At 42.5% G+C, this 13,419-nt stretch overlaps 1 protein-coding gene across 2 annotated transcripts; it reads left to right on the forward strand.

The window, feature by feature from the left end:
- The first annotated feature begins 1,471 nt into the window (after positions 1–1,471).
- si:ch73-100l22.3 lies at positions 1,472–13,411 on the forward strand. Of its 2 annotated transcripts, none has more exons than XM_035181936.1 (10): positions 1,472–1,944; positions 2,813–2,938; positions 3,074–5,678; positions 6,209–6,333; positions 9,143–9,244; positions 9,732–9,848; positions 9,949–10,050; positions 10,574–10,690; positions 11,370–11,452; positions 12,153–13,411. In XM_035181936.1, exons 1-10 carry the CDS (start codon positions 1,792–1,794, stop codon positions 12,340–12,342), a joined length of 3,720 nt encoding a protein of 1,239 aa, XP_035037827.1. In that variant the 5' UTR covers positions 1,472–1,791; the 3' UTR covers positions 12,343–13,411. The 2 variants fall into 2 exon arrangements, with proteins under 2 accessions (XP_035037827.1, XP_035037836.1); XM_035181945.1 differs by having other exon boundaries at positions 12,183–13,411.
- The last annotated feature ends 8 nt before the right edge of the window (positions 13,412–13,419 follow it).

The raw sequence follows: 13,419 nt of genomic DNA on the forward strand, positions 1-13,419 counted from the left end.
CTGAAACTTGAAATCACACTGCTGCCAGGTGTGTGGTAGAACAGTGATGTCAATGGAACATGATGCTTAATGACTGAAACTGGAACCCTGCTTTCTTTTCAATGAGTTACATAAAATACTAAAATTTGCTATGACTTTTCTCCTCTGTCTGAAATGATGATTGTGAGAAGCTGTTATTAATGTATCATAAGCCAATTAATGTCCGTGCCTTGTAAACTTAACGTAATATTAAAGTCCTTTTAACCCAGTCCTTACTACAATACCTTTGCTATCTTTAACACATGTAAAACCTGATGTTTGTGTCCGTTATTGCAGCTCTGTCGCCCTTTTTAAGGTTCCATTATTAACATTTACCTTCACTGACACAATATGTCATTACAATAGACAATGCTATAATTGAATGCTTTAATTTAGTTAATATGATCTGCATTTGCACAAATTACTCAAACATAAAAAAATAGGCGATTATTTAGACATTTTGAATGTCTATCATCAAAAGCACTCTTTGTCTAGATGGAGAACCTGTTGATGTGGCAGAGACCTCAAAGGGGAAAAGCGTGGTCAATACTTTCTTCCATGAAGACCAAAGTGATGTAACAGGTGCTTTCGTCAACACCTCAGATCACATAGACCAGCTTGAGTCAAACCTGTCCAGTCTGAAAGTACTGATCTCAGATCTTGAGTCCACAGTGAAAGAAAAGCTGGAGAATCAGAGCCAGTCAGAGAGCAGCACAGAAAGTGATTTCAGTTTTAAAGGTCTCGAGCATCCTTAGCAAAGTAGAAATTACCAACATGTGCAGCTGTGTGAAAATGCTTGTGACTCTTTTGAGGACAATCTGGGGGGTGCTGATTTTGATAACAGCGATACAGAATACAGGGATTTACCAAGAAGACAATCAATAAACAATAACAAAAAGAGTAAGGAAGATACAGGACCTGAACAAATCTTCAGTGAAGCAGATGATTTTTTTTGTGGGGGCTATGGCTGAGGGGTAGAGTTGTCTTCCAACCAGACAGTCGGTGGTTCGATCAGTCTTCCCCACCTGCATGCCAAAGTGTCCTTGGGCAAGATACTGAACACCTAAATGGGGTGCACTAATTGAATGCACTAGTTGTAAGTCGCTTTGGATAAAAGCGTCTGCCAAATGAGTAATGTAATGTAATTTTGCTGTCATCTTGACAAAAGTAGATGAAGCAGTTAATTGCAGCAGTAGAAGGCAGCCGCCACCAGCTCTGTGGCAACAGAGGCTTCTGCCTGTTAACAGTGTAACATCAGAGGCAGCTGCCTGTTAACAGTGTAACATCAGAGGCAACTGCCTGTTAACAGTGTAACATCAGAGGCAGCTGCCTGTTAACAGTGTAACATCAGAGGCAACTGCCTGTTAACAGTGTAACATCAGAGGCAGCTGCCTGTTAACAGTGTAACATCAGAGGCAGCCGCCTTTACATATCAGTGGCAGTTTCTGTTGACACCGGAAGTGCCTCTACGAGCTACTGCTGCCACGATTTGAGCTTGTACTTACTGAATCATTCCGCACCGCTGTTTGTTAGCATGCTAGTCTGTCTCCTGCTGCTTTTACAACTAAAATAATACGGTGGGGCTGCTGTACGTATGTTTACTTTTGTTCTCTTACGCCTTTAGTATGTTTCGACTTTACCTGTTTCGGTATTAAACGCTCACCAGCTCAGCTTTAGTTATGTGGGTTAGCTAGCTGTTGTTACATCTCGGCAGCTAACGTTAGCGAAGACAACACAATAACGTGAACCTGACGTTACTACCACTGTATCCTGATGAACCTCATGGAGGACTACGACAAGTTCGTGCAGCGTCGTTTCTCCCGTCTGAGGAGAAGTGAGGAGGAGGAGGAGGAGGAGGAACACAGCAGACCTTCACCTGCATCATCTCTCATCCGTGTCCATGGACGACCCATCCTTCCTCCTCTGGTATGAGCTCTGATCCTGGAATAGAAACATCACGATTGAGGGTTTTATACTTAAATATCAAGACGAAGTAAAACTGTAACGGTGGGCCATCACTGATCATGCTCTGCCATTGTGTAACGTTGATATGAACTGGGTCCCACATCACTGTGGCTCGTCTGATGTCAGGTCAGCCGTGTTCATGAATTGTAAATTGAACATGTTTGGATTGGTTGGACAAAATAATCCATTTGAATAAGTCTTCCAGGTCTCTGGGGATTTGTTATGTGCAATTATCCCAATTTCTGGACATTTTGTTTTTAGTTAATCAGGCATTCTCATTTAGTCTCTGTTATAAGAGAGACTCGAGAACAGGAGACATTCACAATCAGCAAATACAGTCAACACAACCAGGACTTACATAAATCCATTTCAAGATTCGTGAAAAGACATAACTAAGATTTAAAAGCACCTTAGGGAAATGTAAGCTTGCAGTTATAGGTCAGATTACAGCTTGTTACATTTGAAAGGTCCGTAATACCTGACCCCAGTTCTGGCAACATGGATGTGATTGAGGGGATATATAAGGTGATGTAGGTACTGGATTGTGTGCTAAAAGTGAGGTTAGTAAGTTTCAACAGTAGAGCTCTGTAAATGGATAACATGCGATGACGTCTTGACTGTAAGGATGTCCATTAAGCCGAGTGATACAGAGAACAATGACGAGTACGACATTAGTCATGTGTGATAAAATGTAATGCACAGAGATACACAGGGTTTAACTGATAGTTTTATAGACCAAACAATAACTCTGATCCTGAAAGTAATCCTTAGTTGCAGCCTGTGTCTGTAATATTCACGACATCCCATGTCTTCTTCCTGATGATTACAGCTCTCGGGAGAGCAGAGAGCGGAGATGCAGCGACACAGAGATGCAGCAAAGAAAGCTGCTGGCCACAGGAAGTTGAAGGCTCATCCAAGAATGGCCTACGTGCAATCTATTCTACACAGTGTTCAGGTAACTGCTGTCCCCTCTGCAATCCTGAAATGTGCTTATATTCTATATGTTGTGTTGTCACATATCTGCAGTTAGTTTGAATGAGTAGAATAATCATCAGGCGTTATTTTCTTTCATTTCTCTCATTAATTGCAGCTGAGGACGACACCAACAATGGAGGAGTTGCTTCAGGAGTCAGAGATTAACATCAGATCTTCATATTCCCAGAACACCAGTGGTGGATCAGCTTCACAGAGTCATTTTTTCAATGAAACAACAAAGGATAGTCCGTCGCTCTCGCCACCCGTTGTAAGGAAAAGAGAGGATGGGCTTTCTCCTCCTCGGTTGGCATCAACAGTGTCTAGTGCCTTTCTCATTTCCAACGTGACACCTCAGGGAAGTTACAATGAAAGTTGCCTTGCTGACCAACATGACAGCCAACAGGGACCGCAGCCAAGTTCTCCTAATGGTGCGATTCACGAGTCAGTATCCTCAGGTTACGTGACCTTTGAAAATGTCGAAAACACTGTCTTTGTGTCCGGAATGATTGATGCAGGGAGCGGGATCTGTGGCTTTAGCTCCTCAGAGGGAGCCTATAGTATGGATGGCTTTTTCCTTCAAAGCACCTCAAACACAATCACCAAGATGCCAGAAATTATTAGCCACCCTCCCATAGATGGAGAGGAACTAGAGAGGAGTGGACTGGAGTTATCCCTTTGTAATAACTTCATTGCAGAACAAGACATTTGTTGCATCTCATTCCAGGATGATTCAGCCACATGTGACAGTTTAACAGCAGAAACATCTGAAAGCAGTCTTCTGGAGAGCACAGAGAGTGGAGATGACGTTCAGTCGACTGGAAAACATGACCTGGACAGAGATCACATTTTGGACAGAAGTGAGGACCCAGTTTCTTTATTAGAAAACAGTGGCTTTTCAGATAATCCAGAATTATCTGACACATTAAGCACTCATTGCAATCCAGCAGCACAACTACATACCGAGCATGAACCCACAGAACCAGCAGACAGTAGTGTAGATGAAGCAAAACCATCTGAGGAGCCATATCATACGAGCCTCCAGGCCTTGCTGAAGAAATCTCAGGAGTATCGTCGGCACCAGCGGATGCTTAGGAACCAAGCCAAAAACACTAAAGTTCAGAAGAGGAATCAAGAGCCAAAAACAAGGCCAGAGGATCAGAGCCTCTCCGATAAGGAGAATGAGGAGTCCCCCTGTAAGGTGACTGTGACTCCAGAGGAGAAGAAGACAAGAATGATTGAGAGTGACTTCACTGGGAAAATAACTGATGTCAAATCTGAAAGCAAACATTTAACAGGAGATATTAATACTAAGGAAATTACTAGAGTTGAGGAAGAAGAAATAACTTTCAAAAATAATAAGCTAAACAGTTCACAAGAGGTTTTAACAGAGCCTAAGCAAATCAGCGCCATCATCCAGCAACAACCTGTGGCAAAAGAAGTCTCCCCAGTCCAGGAAGCCTTTTACTTGCCCACTGAGCAGAGTAACCTCTGTCCCGGATATATTTTTCCAAGAGTAAGGAAAAGTTACACAATCCCAGCCCCTCATTTCTGTACGAGTCCAGTTTGTTCCAAATGCAGAGTAACTAATAAAAATGGAGAACCCGTTGACGGGGCACAGACCTCAAAGAAGAAAGTTGTGGTCAATACTCTCTTGCATGAAGACCAAACTGATGAGCTCGAAAGAAACCTGGGACATCAAAACAGCCACACAGCAGTTCCCTCCACTGTGAATCTGATGGTTCCAGGTGCTTTAGCCAAGAGCTCAGAGCACATAGACCAGCTTGAGTCAAACCTGTCCAGTCTGAAAGTACTGATCTCAGATCTGGTGTCCACAGTGAAAGAAAACCTGGAGAATCACAGCCAGACTGAGAGCACCACGGAAAGTGAGTTCAGTTTTAAAGGTGGCGAGCATTCTGAGCAAAGTAGAAATGACCAACATGCGCAGCTGTGTCAAAATGATTGTGACTCTTTTGAGGACAATCTGGGGGGTGCTGATTTTGATAGCAGCGATTCAGAATACAGGGATTTACCAAGAAGACAATCAATAGACAATAACAAAAAGAGTAAGGAAGATACAGGACCTGAACCAATCTTCAGTGACGCAGATGATTTCTCTGTCAACGTGCTGGGAGAAGGAGATGAATCAGTTAATTCAAGAGAGATCAGGCTCGTTAACACCTTAGTTACAGAGAGAGTAAAGGAAAAAGGAACAGGTAAAGAAAGACTCACAGTGAGTTATGGCAGCAGTAGAATGCAGCCGCCACCAGCTAAATGTATCCTGTCTGCTGCACAGCGGATGCGTATTCCCGATGTCTTCAGAAACATTCCATCAGAAATTATGATTCCATGTAACGTGTCCGTGCTTTCGGATACCAGTAACCAACCAGTGGAGAGGAGGAATGAGATGGCGGTGGAAGGTCTTAACTCTTCTCAGTCGCCGTCTCTCAACCAGTCATATGATGTGGACACGCCATCTGATCTGTGGCTCCTCGACGGATCAGGATCCGACTCGGGCTCAAAAAGTGGTGTCGTTGAAGGAAAACACATGACCCCAGAATGCAGGGATGAAGGTCAGGGAAGGTTAGCCAAGGTCAAACGCAGACTGCTCATGCAAACAGCAGAAGAGACCCAGGGAAGGAGTCCAGATACCAACGGAGGAGGAGGAGACCGTGTGGTCAGACCCAGGTCCAGTACTCCCAGAGGGAGTGCGGTGTCACAATGTGAGTTTCAATATTGTGTAGAATCAGCAGTGTAATATTGAATAAGTGGAACAAACATGACACAATGACCAGACTTTAAAAAAAATAATTGAGTGGACGTCTTCAACTCATTATGGCTGTCCACCCCAACTCTGGTTCAGACTGAGGTTTTTATCCTGTGAAAGATTTTTTTGAGATAATGCATGTTGTGATTTTACTCTAAAATTGAATTGAATCTAATCTGCATAACGACCAAGCCCACCCATTTTTTGATGGGTCAGGATAACTGTGCAAAGCCTGATTAGTTTCCAATTCTTTGTTTAGTTAGTTTTTCGCAAAGTGTATGCTTTTGATTTGTATCATATAGGAAAACATGCACAAATATAGGAAAAATACCAGATCAGACATTTTTTTAACCACATATTCAGGACTGCAACCATGCCCTCCACAACACCTGGTTAAACCCAGCAGTATTTGTCTGGATTCTGTCTTGTCTTGATATCTGACAATCTTGATGTCTGACAATATATTTTTGTACTTCCTGGTTTTAGCTGCCGGACTGTGGTACAATGGCCATGGAAGTCAAAAGAAGCAAGAACAGTTGAAACAGGTCCATGCTGCTCAGATCCGAGCCCTGCAACATGAACACAGGAGACAACAGCAAGAACTACGACAGGTGGGGCAGCAAAATGGAGACTTTGAGGTTATTAAGATGACAGATAGAAAACAAGTGCTGAGCAATTAACCGATAATGTATTGAAACCAACATTTATAACCTCTAACCGACCTAATTTTGCCCATGTCAGTTAATTCGGTTAATACTTTCCCCTATACGTACATTCACAAACTTTCAGGTTTCCGCTACGTTCCGTGCCGCATCACCCTGCCGCATATCCTCCCTCCTCACTCCCCTGCTGACCTGCGCTCACTTTACACGTTATCAACAAACCCTAACACTAATCAAAAGTTATTAGGACCGGATTAGTACTGAAGTTTACTTTGTGTTTGTTTGATTCGCTTAGCAGAGGAGCGGAGTCGCTTGTTGACCGTCACTGAGTAATGCGCAGACTGAGACGCCCCATGGGCGGGGGTGTTATAAACTAAAACGTTCTGCATTGTAATCGGGGTAAAAGTTTGAAATAATCGTGATATTGATTAGAGGTCATATTACCCAGCCCTATATGAAACTAATCAAAACCAGGCCTACTGCAGGTTTTGAGCTTTAAATGACAGTACAACTGTGATCGTAACGTGTGAAGGCTTTGTGCAAACAAATCTTGTACATTTTAGTTATGTGCTGTAGCTAATAGCTAGAATAGATGTCTTGCACAAGAACATTGGAATATGACCAACACCTTTTGTTACAAGGATTATTGCAACAAGAAAAGGGGTATTTTTACTCTGAATATTAGAGAGATTAAAATACATTTATTTTAAGTTTATTTGTAAAATTTAACATACAGAAAATTCTGCAAATGTATTTTAACTTTTTCATTATGGGTTATTGAGCAGAAATCAACAAAAATGGCAATTTTATCCATTTAATACAAAATATAAGAAAATGGTCATATTATTTAATGAAGCCTTTGCTACAGACTTTAATTTTTTCTAAGAACGATTTAGAGCACGTTAGTGAACCAGACTACTGACATATACATTCATGGTGAACATGGGCATTGTAGTTTATTTGTACTTGATCTTTCTAAAGTTGTCCTGCTGCCAAAAAGCTCAAATGAGTCGCCAATACAGTTTCCTCCTGTCCCGAATACCATTTGCTAAAAACTACAATGTCCATCTGTATTAGGAATTAGTTGATCCTTTTTTTTTATTTAAAGTATGAATTTATGAGCTGTATTTACAGGTGTACTTCAACATACGTGCTTAGGACTGAGCTTCACAGACAGGAAAGGGAATTTCAAGAGTTTGTATGGTGGTCCTGGGATTTCTTTTAACGACAACACACAAAAATAGAATATTACCTGCCTCATTCTTGCAGTTTTGTTGTTGTTTTGCTTTGAGTTCAAAATAATATTTGGAAATGACAAAAATCTTAAACACCTAAACTACCAAGAATTTCTAAAAAGCTTTAGACTCTAAATATGGTTCAAAACCATTGATATTTCCTACGTCCCATTGGTCTGCCTCTTGCATTTGATTGCATCACATATTGCTGCTGTACGTGATGCACTATGTAGTTCCTGTACAGCTGCCATAAATCACTCTACCAGAGATTTTGACTCCCTACAAAGTCACCTCAGAGAAATTATGAATTAATGTCCGGCCCAGTGTGTCCACCGTTTTTTAAAAGGAGAATAGACTGAGAGCTTCTGACCAAGTCACTCAGCTGTGATGCAACATTTACCCGTTCTTTAGAAACTAGAGGCAGACATTTGAAAGGCTCTGGCACTGTTCCACATGTGAACACACACACATACATATATATATATATATATATACACACACACACACACATGTTGTTCTTCTACCTGTTAGAGTGCTTTTGGAAAGCTGGGTCGTGGGCAGACTACAGACATCTCCTCATTACTAGAGACCCTCAGACTCTCCCCAGAAAAACACACAGGATTTCTACTATAAATGTTTCATTACATCCCTTAAGAGGCGAGCTGGCGTGGTCGTCTGTTTCTCTGTGTGTGTGTGTGTGTGTGTGTGTGTGTGTGTGTGTGTGTGTGTGTGTGTGTGTGTGCGTGTGCGTGCGTGCGTGTGCGTGCGTGTGCGCACTTCAAGGACGCCTGCTGTTCTCTGGCAACCAGTTCCTGTTTCTTCCGCTTGTGTCTGTATTTGTTCTTGGCCGGTGTCCTTGCCCTATTAATCACAGTCTCTGTTTAATTTATGTATCCTTAACAACAATATAATTAACATAAGCTGTTTAATAAAGAGGCTCTATTTGACTCCCCCCTATCCTTCCATCACTTGATGTGATGAGAGTGCAAGCTGGCTGGACTCTGGTAGAGGGAGGAGGGGAGCGAGGGAGTTGACACAGAAAAGGAACGGATAATTTGTTTAATTCATGAGCGTCTGTGGTTAAGTGCCAGATCGTCCCGCCGAGTGCCACCACTAATGGTCCCTTATCCTTCTCTTTTTTCTCTCCCCTCTCATCCCTCTTTTTGTTTTGTCTCATACCTCCTCCAACATCATTTTTACTCTCTGGCTGTATTAATTTTCCTCCATCTCTCCTGTCTCATCATCCCCAACATCCCTCTCCTCCTCCTCCTCTGCTCCCTCTCTCATTTCATCCCTCCTGCCTCTGTGCCCCATCTCTCCCCCTCTGTCTCTCTCTCTCCACCCTCAATTAATTTCTTCCTCCTGCTTCATTTGCTGTCTTTCCAATTCAATATTTTCCAACCTTGTCGGCTCCCAAATGCACACATGCATGCCTGTGCGCACTAATGCATTTCACCTCTTATTCCCTCCCTCCATCCTTCCATCCCTGTCTCTCTCTCCTTGTCTGTCTGTCTCTCTTTCAGGCATTAGCTGCGCGTTACCATCTCCTCCAGAGCGTGTCCTTACCCTGCTCCGTGTCAGCCTCACGTCTCGGGGACACGCTGACCTTTTCTACCCTCTCTCAGGTATTACTATCACATTTGTTCAAGAGTATCAGTGATGCGAAATGCTTGTCCTTCTTATCCCTGTAACCACATGATTTTTATTCATCCCCAGTTAGCCGACACACTCAGGTGAAACAGATATTCCCCCCTCGATGTCTTATTCCTCAGCAGTAACCTCTGTCATTTGTTATTACTCTGATATCTATCTCAGTACAGTCGTTAGACGACATTTGTTCAACAAACATGTTGCTTTAATGCAACAGCTCAAGAGTCAACAAGTGAGTGACACCACATCGGCTGCTTATTATTCCTCTTATTATTCCCTATTATGATGATGAGATGTGAGTCCACTCAAATTGATGCACTAAACAGATGCCAACCAAAAGACCTTGAGAATCTTCATGGGAAATTAATTGGTTGTCATTGGTGGAATTAGCATTCTCCTCTGTCTTCCCCACTGGTCCTCATTATTTCACCCCTCTCATCACTTGCTCGTCCTCTTGCTCAGCCTTCCAGCTCACAGTCAGAGCACTACCGCCATCTGCTGTCAGCGGCTGTGAAAGGTTATCTGACGCGCAGGCTGCTGAGGACGGAGAGAGTGGCACAGCTGGTGCGCACCATCAGGGTAAGTGGGGGGGGCAGTGTCATGTCTGTCACCAGCCACACTGTTATTGTGTTACTATCGTAAAATAAACAAATACTGTGGTTTGTGTGTGTGTGTCCAGGACACGCGGCAGTTCCTGCTTGCCTTCCAGCTGCAGAACCCCAACCGAGGAGAATTGTTTAGCAGACAGGACCTTTTACTGCAGGAGAGAGTTACTCTGCAGGTATGAAGTCAAGCATGGTTTAAAAAATCTGTTAACCTCACTTAAATTCTCTTCTACACTGACAACAGGGCAATTTCTCCCTTCATTGATAGTCATCACAACTGTGACCCTGTTCATACCTGGCATTATCATCCACCTGAGTTGATCCGATCACATGTGAGCAGCTCTAGTGAACACACACAAGACACACTGAGGATGCATTAGGATCTGATCACTCAGACACATTCGGAGGTGGTCTGTGACGCTTGTGTCCACATTCTTTAAGCAGACTAAATGGAGAAGCATCCTGGGCCAAATTGAAGGATCATCTACTCAGCTTTTATAATGAACCAAACGTATTTTACACTTTTCTTTTCTGAGAGCAGGGAAGTGAGATCCGATCACAAGTGGCCACTCAAAACAAATGCAGAGGTGCATGATAATGCTAGGTGTGAATTGACCAAGACACAAGACGCACGTTATGTCCAGGTATGAAACTCAGGTGTGTGATTATGCGGATTGAGTTATTATTTTGCTTCTTCAGCTGCGCGCTGCACTTTATGGGGTCTACGACATATTCTTCGTCCTGTCAGCCGGAGAGAGGATGCAGTTCATCAGCTTGGACAGAGACCTGACCAGAGAGAGAGAGCTTAGACGACAGGTAAACTCCTCAGAACATCTGGACAAGAGTCCGTAGGTGTGAGAGTGAACGGTTGTTTGTTGGTGACCTGTCCAGGGTGTACCCGGCCTCTTGCCCAATGTCAGCTGGGATTGACTCCTGCCTCCCCCGCAATCCTCATAGGACATGTGGTGTAGATGACGGGTGGACAGGCTGAAAAACATTATACATATTGGAGGAGTGGTTGACAGTGAAAAATTACAAATAATGACAAAAGTTATAAATTATAACTTAGAAAGTGGTTGCAGTGGAAAAGTTATTGCTGACTCACTTTCACATGGCACACAACCTGGTGATTATGCGCCACTGAGCTAATACTAAACACTACACAGAAATATCAGTATTTAATTACAGCTGTTCAAAATACCATTATGTTTTTAGTACTGTCCAGACCTTTTGGGCTCCAGCATTAACGCTGCTTCATGATTATTCAGGTGGATAATGAGAACATTGTTTTATTTTTCCTAGCGCAGTGCTTATGTTGATAATCTAATTTCTTAAAGTAGTAAGAGAGGACTCGGCTATCGATTGTGTCCTGTTTCCTGCCTATTAATACATATCACAAATGTTGTGAGTGTTATAATATTATACCTTGTGGAAGTGCAAAGACTAATCTGTTCTCTACATGGATGTGTATGATTGTGTTTATGTGCTTGTTTAGAGTGAAGACACAGTCCAACCCAGAAGGATGAGTTTTCTGTCAGCTGCTACGCAAAAAGCACTGGAGAGGAAGAGAGGAGTGATGTGAGTCTTCCTGTTCTGTTTCAAGTTGCTTCAGTGTTTCTTTTTTCTTGCATACCTTTTAAAAGGACACATATAGACACAGTTATTACCAGTACAGTCACAATGTAAGATGAAGGAATCTCAGCTCATCAGATAACTCGAAGCTCAACTCCGAAGTCACAATGTTGGTTGCTGCACTTTAGTAAAAGCTCTTAGTATAAACATGTGCTCAGATATCTTCATTACAAATAAAGATGTTCCGAGACCATCATCAGAAATGCTGCCGACACTGCTGAAAATGCCGGGTCAGGCATCGGCGAGCCTGCTAATCTATTTACTGATCTGATACCAAGTCTCTGAAGTATATTAGTTTTACCCAGATAAAACTGCTATTTGCTTCTCCCTGAAATCACTTCTGTGCTGCTCCAAACCAGCAGGTGCGCTGTACTGCCACTGGCAAGTACTGTTTTTAGAGAGGTGAAGAAGTGATTTCCGATAGTGTAGCGTCAACCATACCTAGCTTAAATGTCAGTAGTTTGGCAATCTTTCACCCTGGAAAGTCACAAGTAAAATAGCTAACATTTGCATAAGATTTCGTGGACCTTTCACATATATTTTTGAGTGCAAAACACATTTTTACATACTATAATGTCTCAGCGAGCTAAAATAGCAGCAATCTTCTTAAATTGTTAATTAACTGAAAACCTTGAACCATTGTCAGTGGTTCAAACCTGCTTTCTCTTCCCTCCAGGACCCAGAAGAAGGGAGCGGAGAGGCACAGGAATGTTGTGAAGAAGACTGGACACAAGACTGGAATCTCTGCCGAGCAGCCGCAGAAAGCCAAGCGAGGACAGTTCAGAGCAAATCCTCTGAGGGTCCCCAAGAGCGCTCTCTCCGCTAGACCCCGATGACACTGTCCTAATTGGCCCCAGTGAGGACTCCTAATAAGGCCTCTAGCGATCACATGAATATTGTAGAACGAATCTTCTGAGAGTTTCCAAACCTCAAATCCCAAATTTAACACAAAGCGATGCCTGTTGCTGACCAATGTATTTTTGTATTTCATATCTAAAGTGCCAGAGAATGTGTTTTTTACCCTTCTCCACCAGCGTATATGATATTATACTGACTAGAGTTGCACTCAGAGTAATTTCACATCGATTGGGTGCTCTGAGTTGGGGATAAGATATCACTGCACCCGCTCCGTCTGCAGCAGAAACTCTTAACCAGCCCTTTTAGAACCTTCAGTGTGCGCACGTTGAAGAAGCTACTGGGGAAAATGTTTCATTAGCAAAAAGACTTAAACACCTTTTAAAGCACTGCACCTGAAAGATGATGCACAAAGGAAATGCACAGGTTTAATGAATAAAGTTCATGATGGCTTCATTCTAGAAAGACAGAGGCTCAAAATCTCAGAGTTATAAGATAGATTTTGGATGGTTGGGAAGCAGGACAAATTTAATTATCCAACACAGGATTCTTTTTTTAATTTATTTTGCCAATCGGTGCAAGCGGGGAGGCGAATAAAAGACTTGCTTCCTGTGGCGAGGAAAATCTCAGAGTTCAACTCCAGTGAACTTTGAGCTGCAATATTCATTTTGCATTCGAGTATGTGTGACCGTGCCCAGGAACATTTTATTATCCAGTTCCTTTGTGTGTGTGTGTGTGTATATGTGCCTTGTTAATAACCACATAGAAGAGACTGTCTCCAGGTGAATTACCACATGCTTAGTGCGATGTTTACAATATTTTTATCCTCAGACATCCTCCAGTTGTTACTACCTAGCTCCAGATGTTAGTGAAGATTGATGCTAGGACTTTAATAGTGTGTTACAACTAAGTGTTGCCTAAATATGTGTCCTAGTATATTGGCAACACACATCAGCCAAAACAAACACTTAATTGGTTTTGGAGCTGTTTTATATGCTACTTTATATTTATTTTTGTGCAGTTGACAATAAATATTTCATAACTTTCTAATGTTGCTG

Source organism: Hippoglossus stenolepis, chromosome 2 (genome assembly GCF_022539355.2).
Source record: "Hippoglossus stenolepis isolate QCI-W04-F060 chromosome 2, HSTE1.2, whole genome shotgun sequence".
In the NCBI taxonomy this organism is placed as follows: domain Eukaryota; kingdom Metazoa; phylum Chordata; class Actinopteri; order Pleuronectiformes; family Pleuronectidae; genus Hippoglossus; species Hippoglossus stenolepis.

Bases quoted from the DNA above. Each gene is read 5' to 3' on its own strand.
- si:ch73-100l22.3 (XM_035181936.1), top strand. From the start codon at position 1,792: ATGAACCTCATGGAGGACTACGACAAGTTCGTGCAGCGTCGTTTCTCC. The intron at 5,679-6,208 runs GTGAGTTTCAAT...TCCTGGTTTTAG, and splicing joins AGGGAGTGCGGTGTCACAAT to CTGCCGGACTGTGGTACAAT. The intron at 9,245-9,731 runs GTATTACTATCA...CCTCTTGCTCAG, and splicing joins CCTTTTCTACCCTCTCTCAG to CCTTCCAGCTCACAGTCAGA.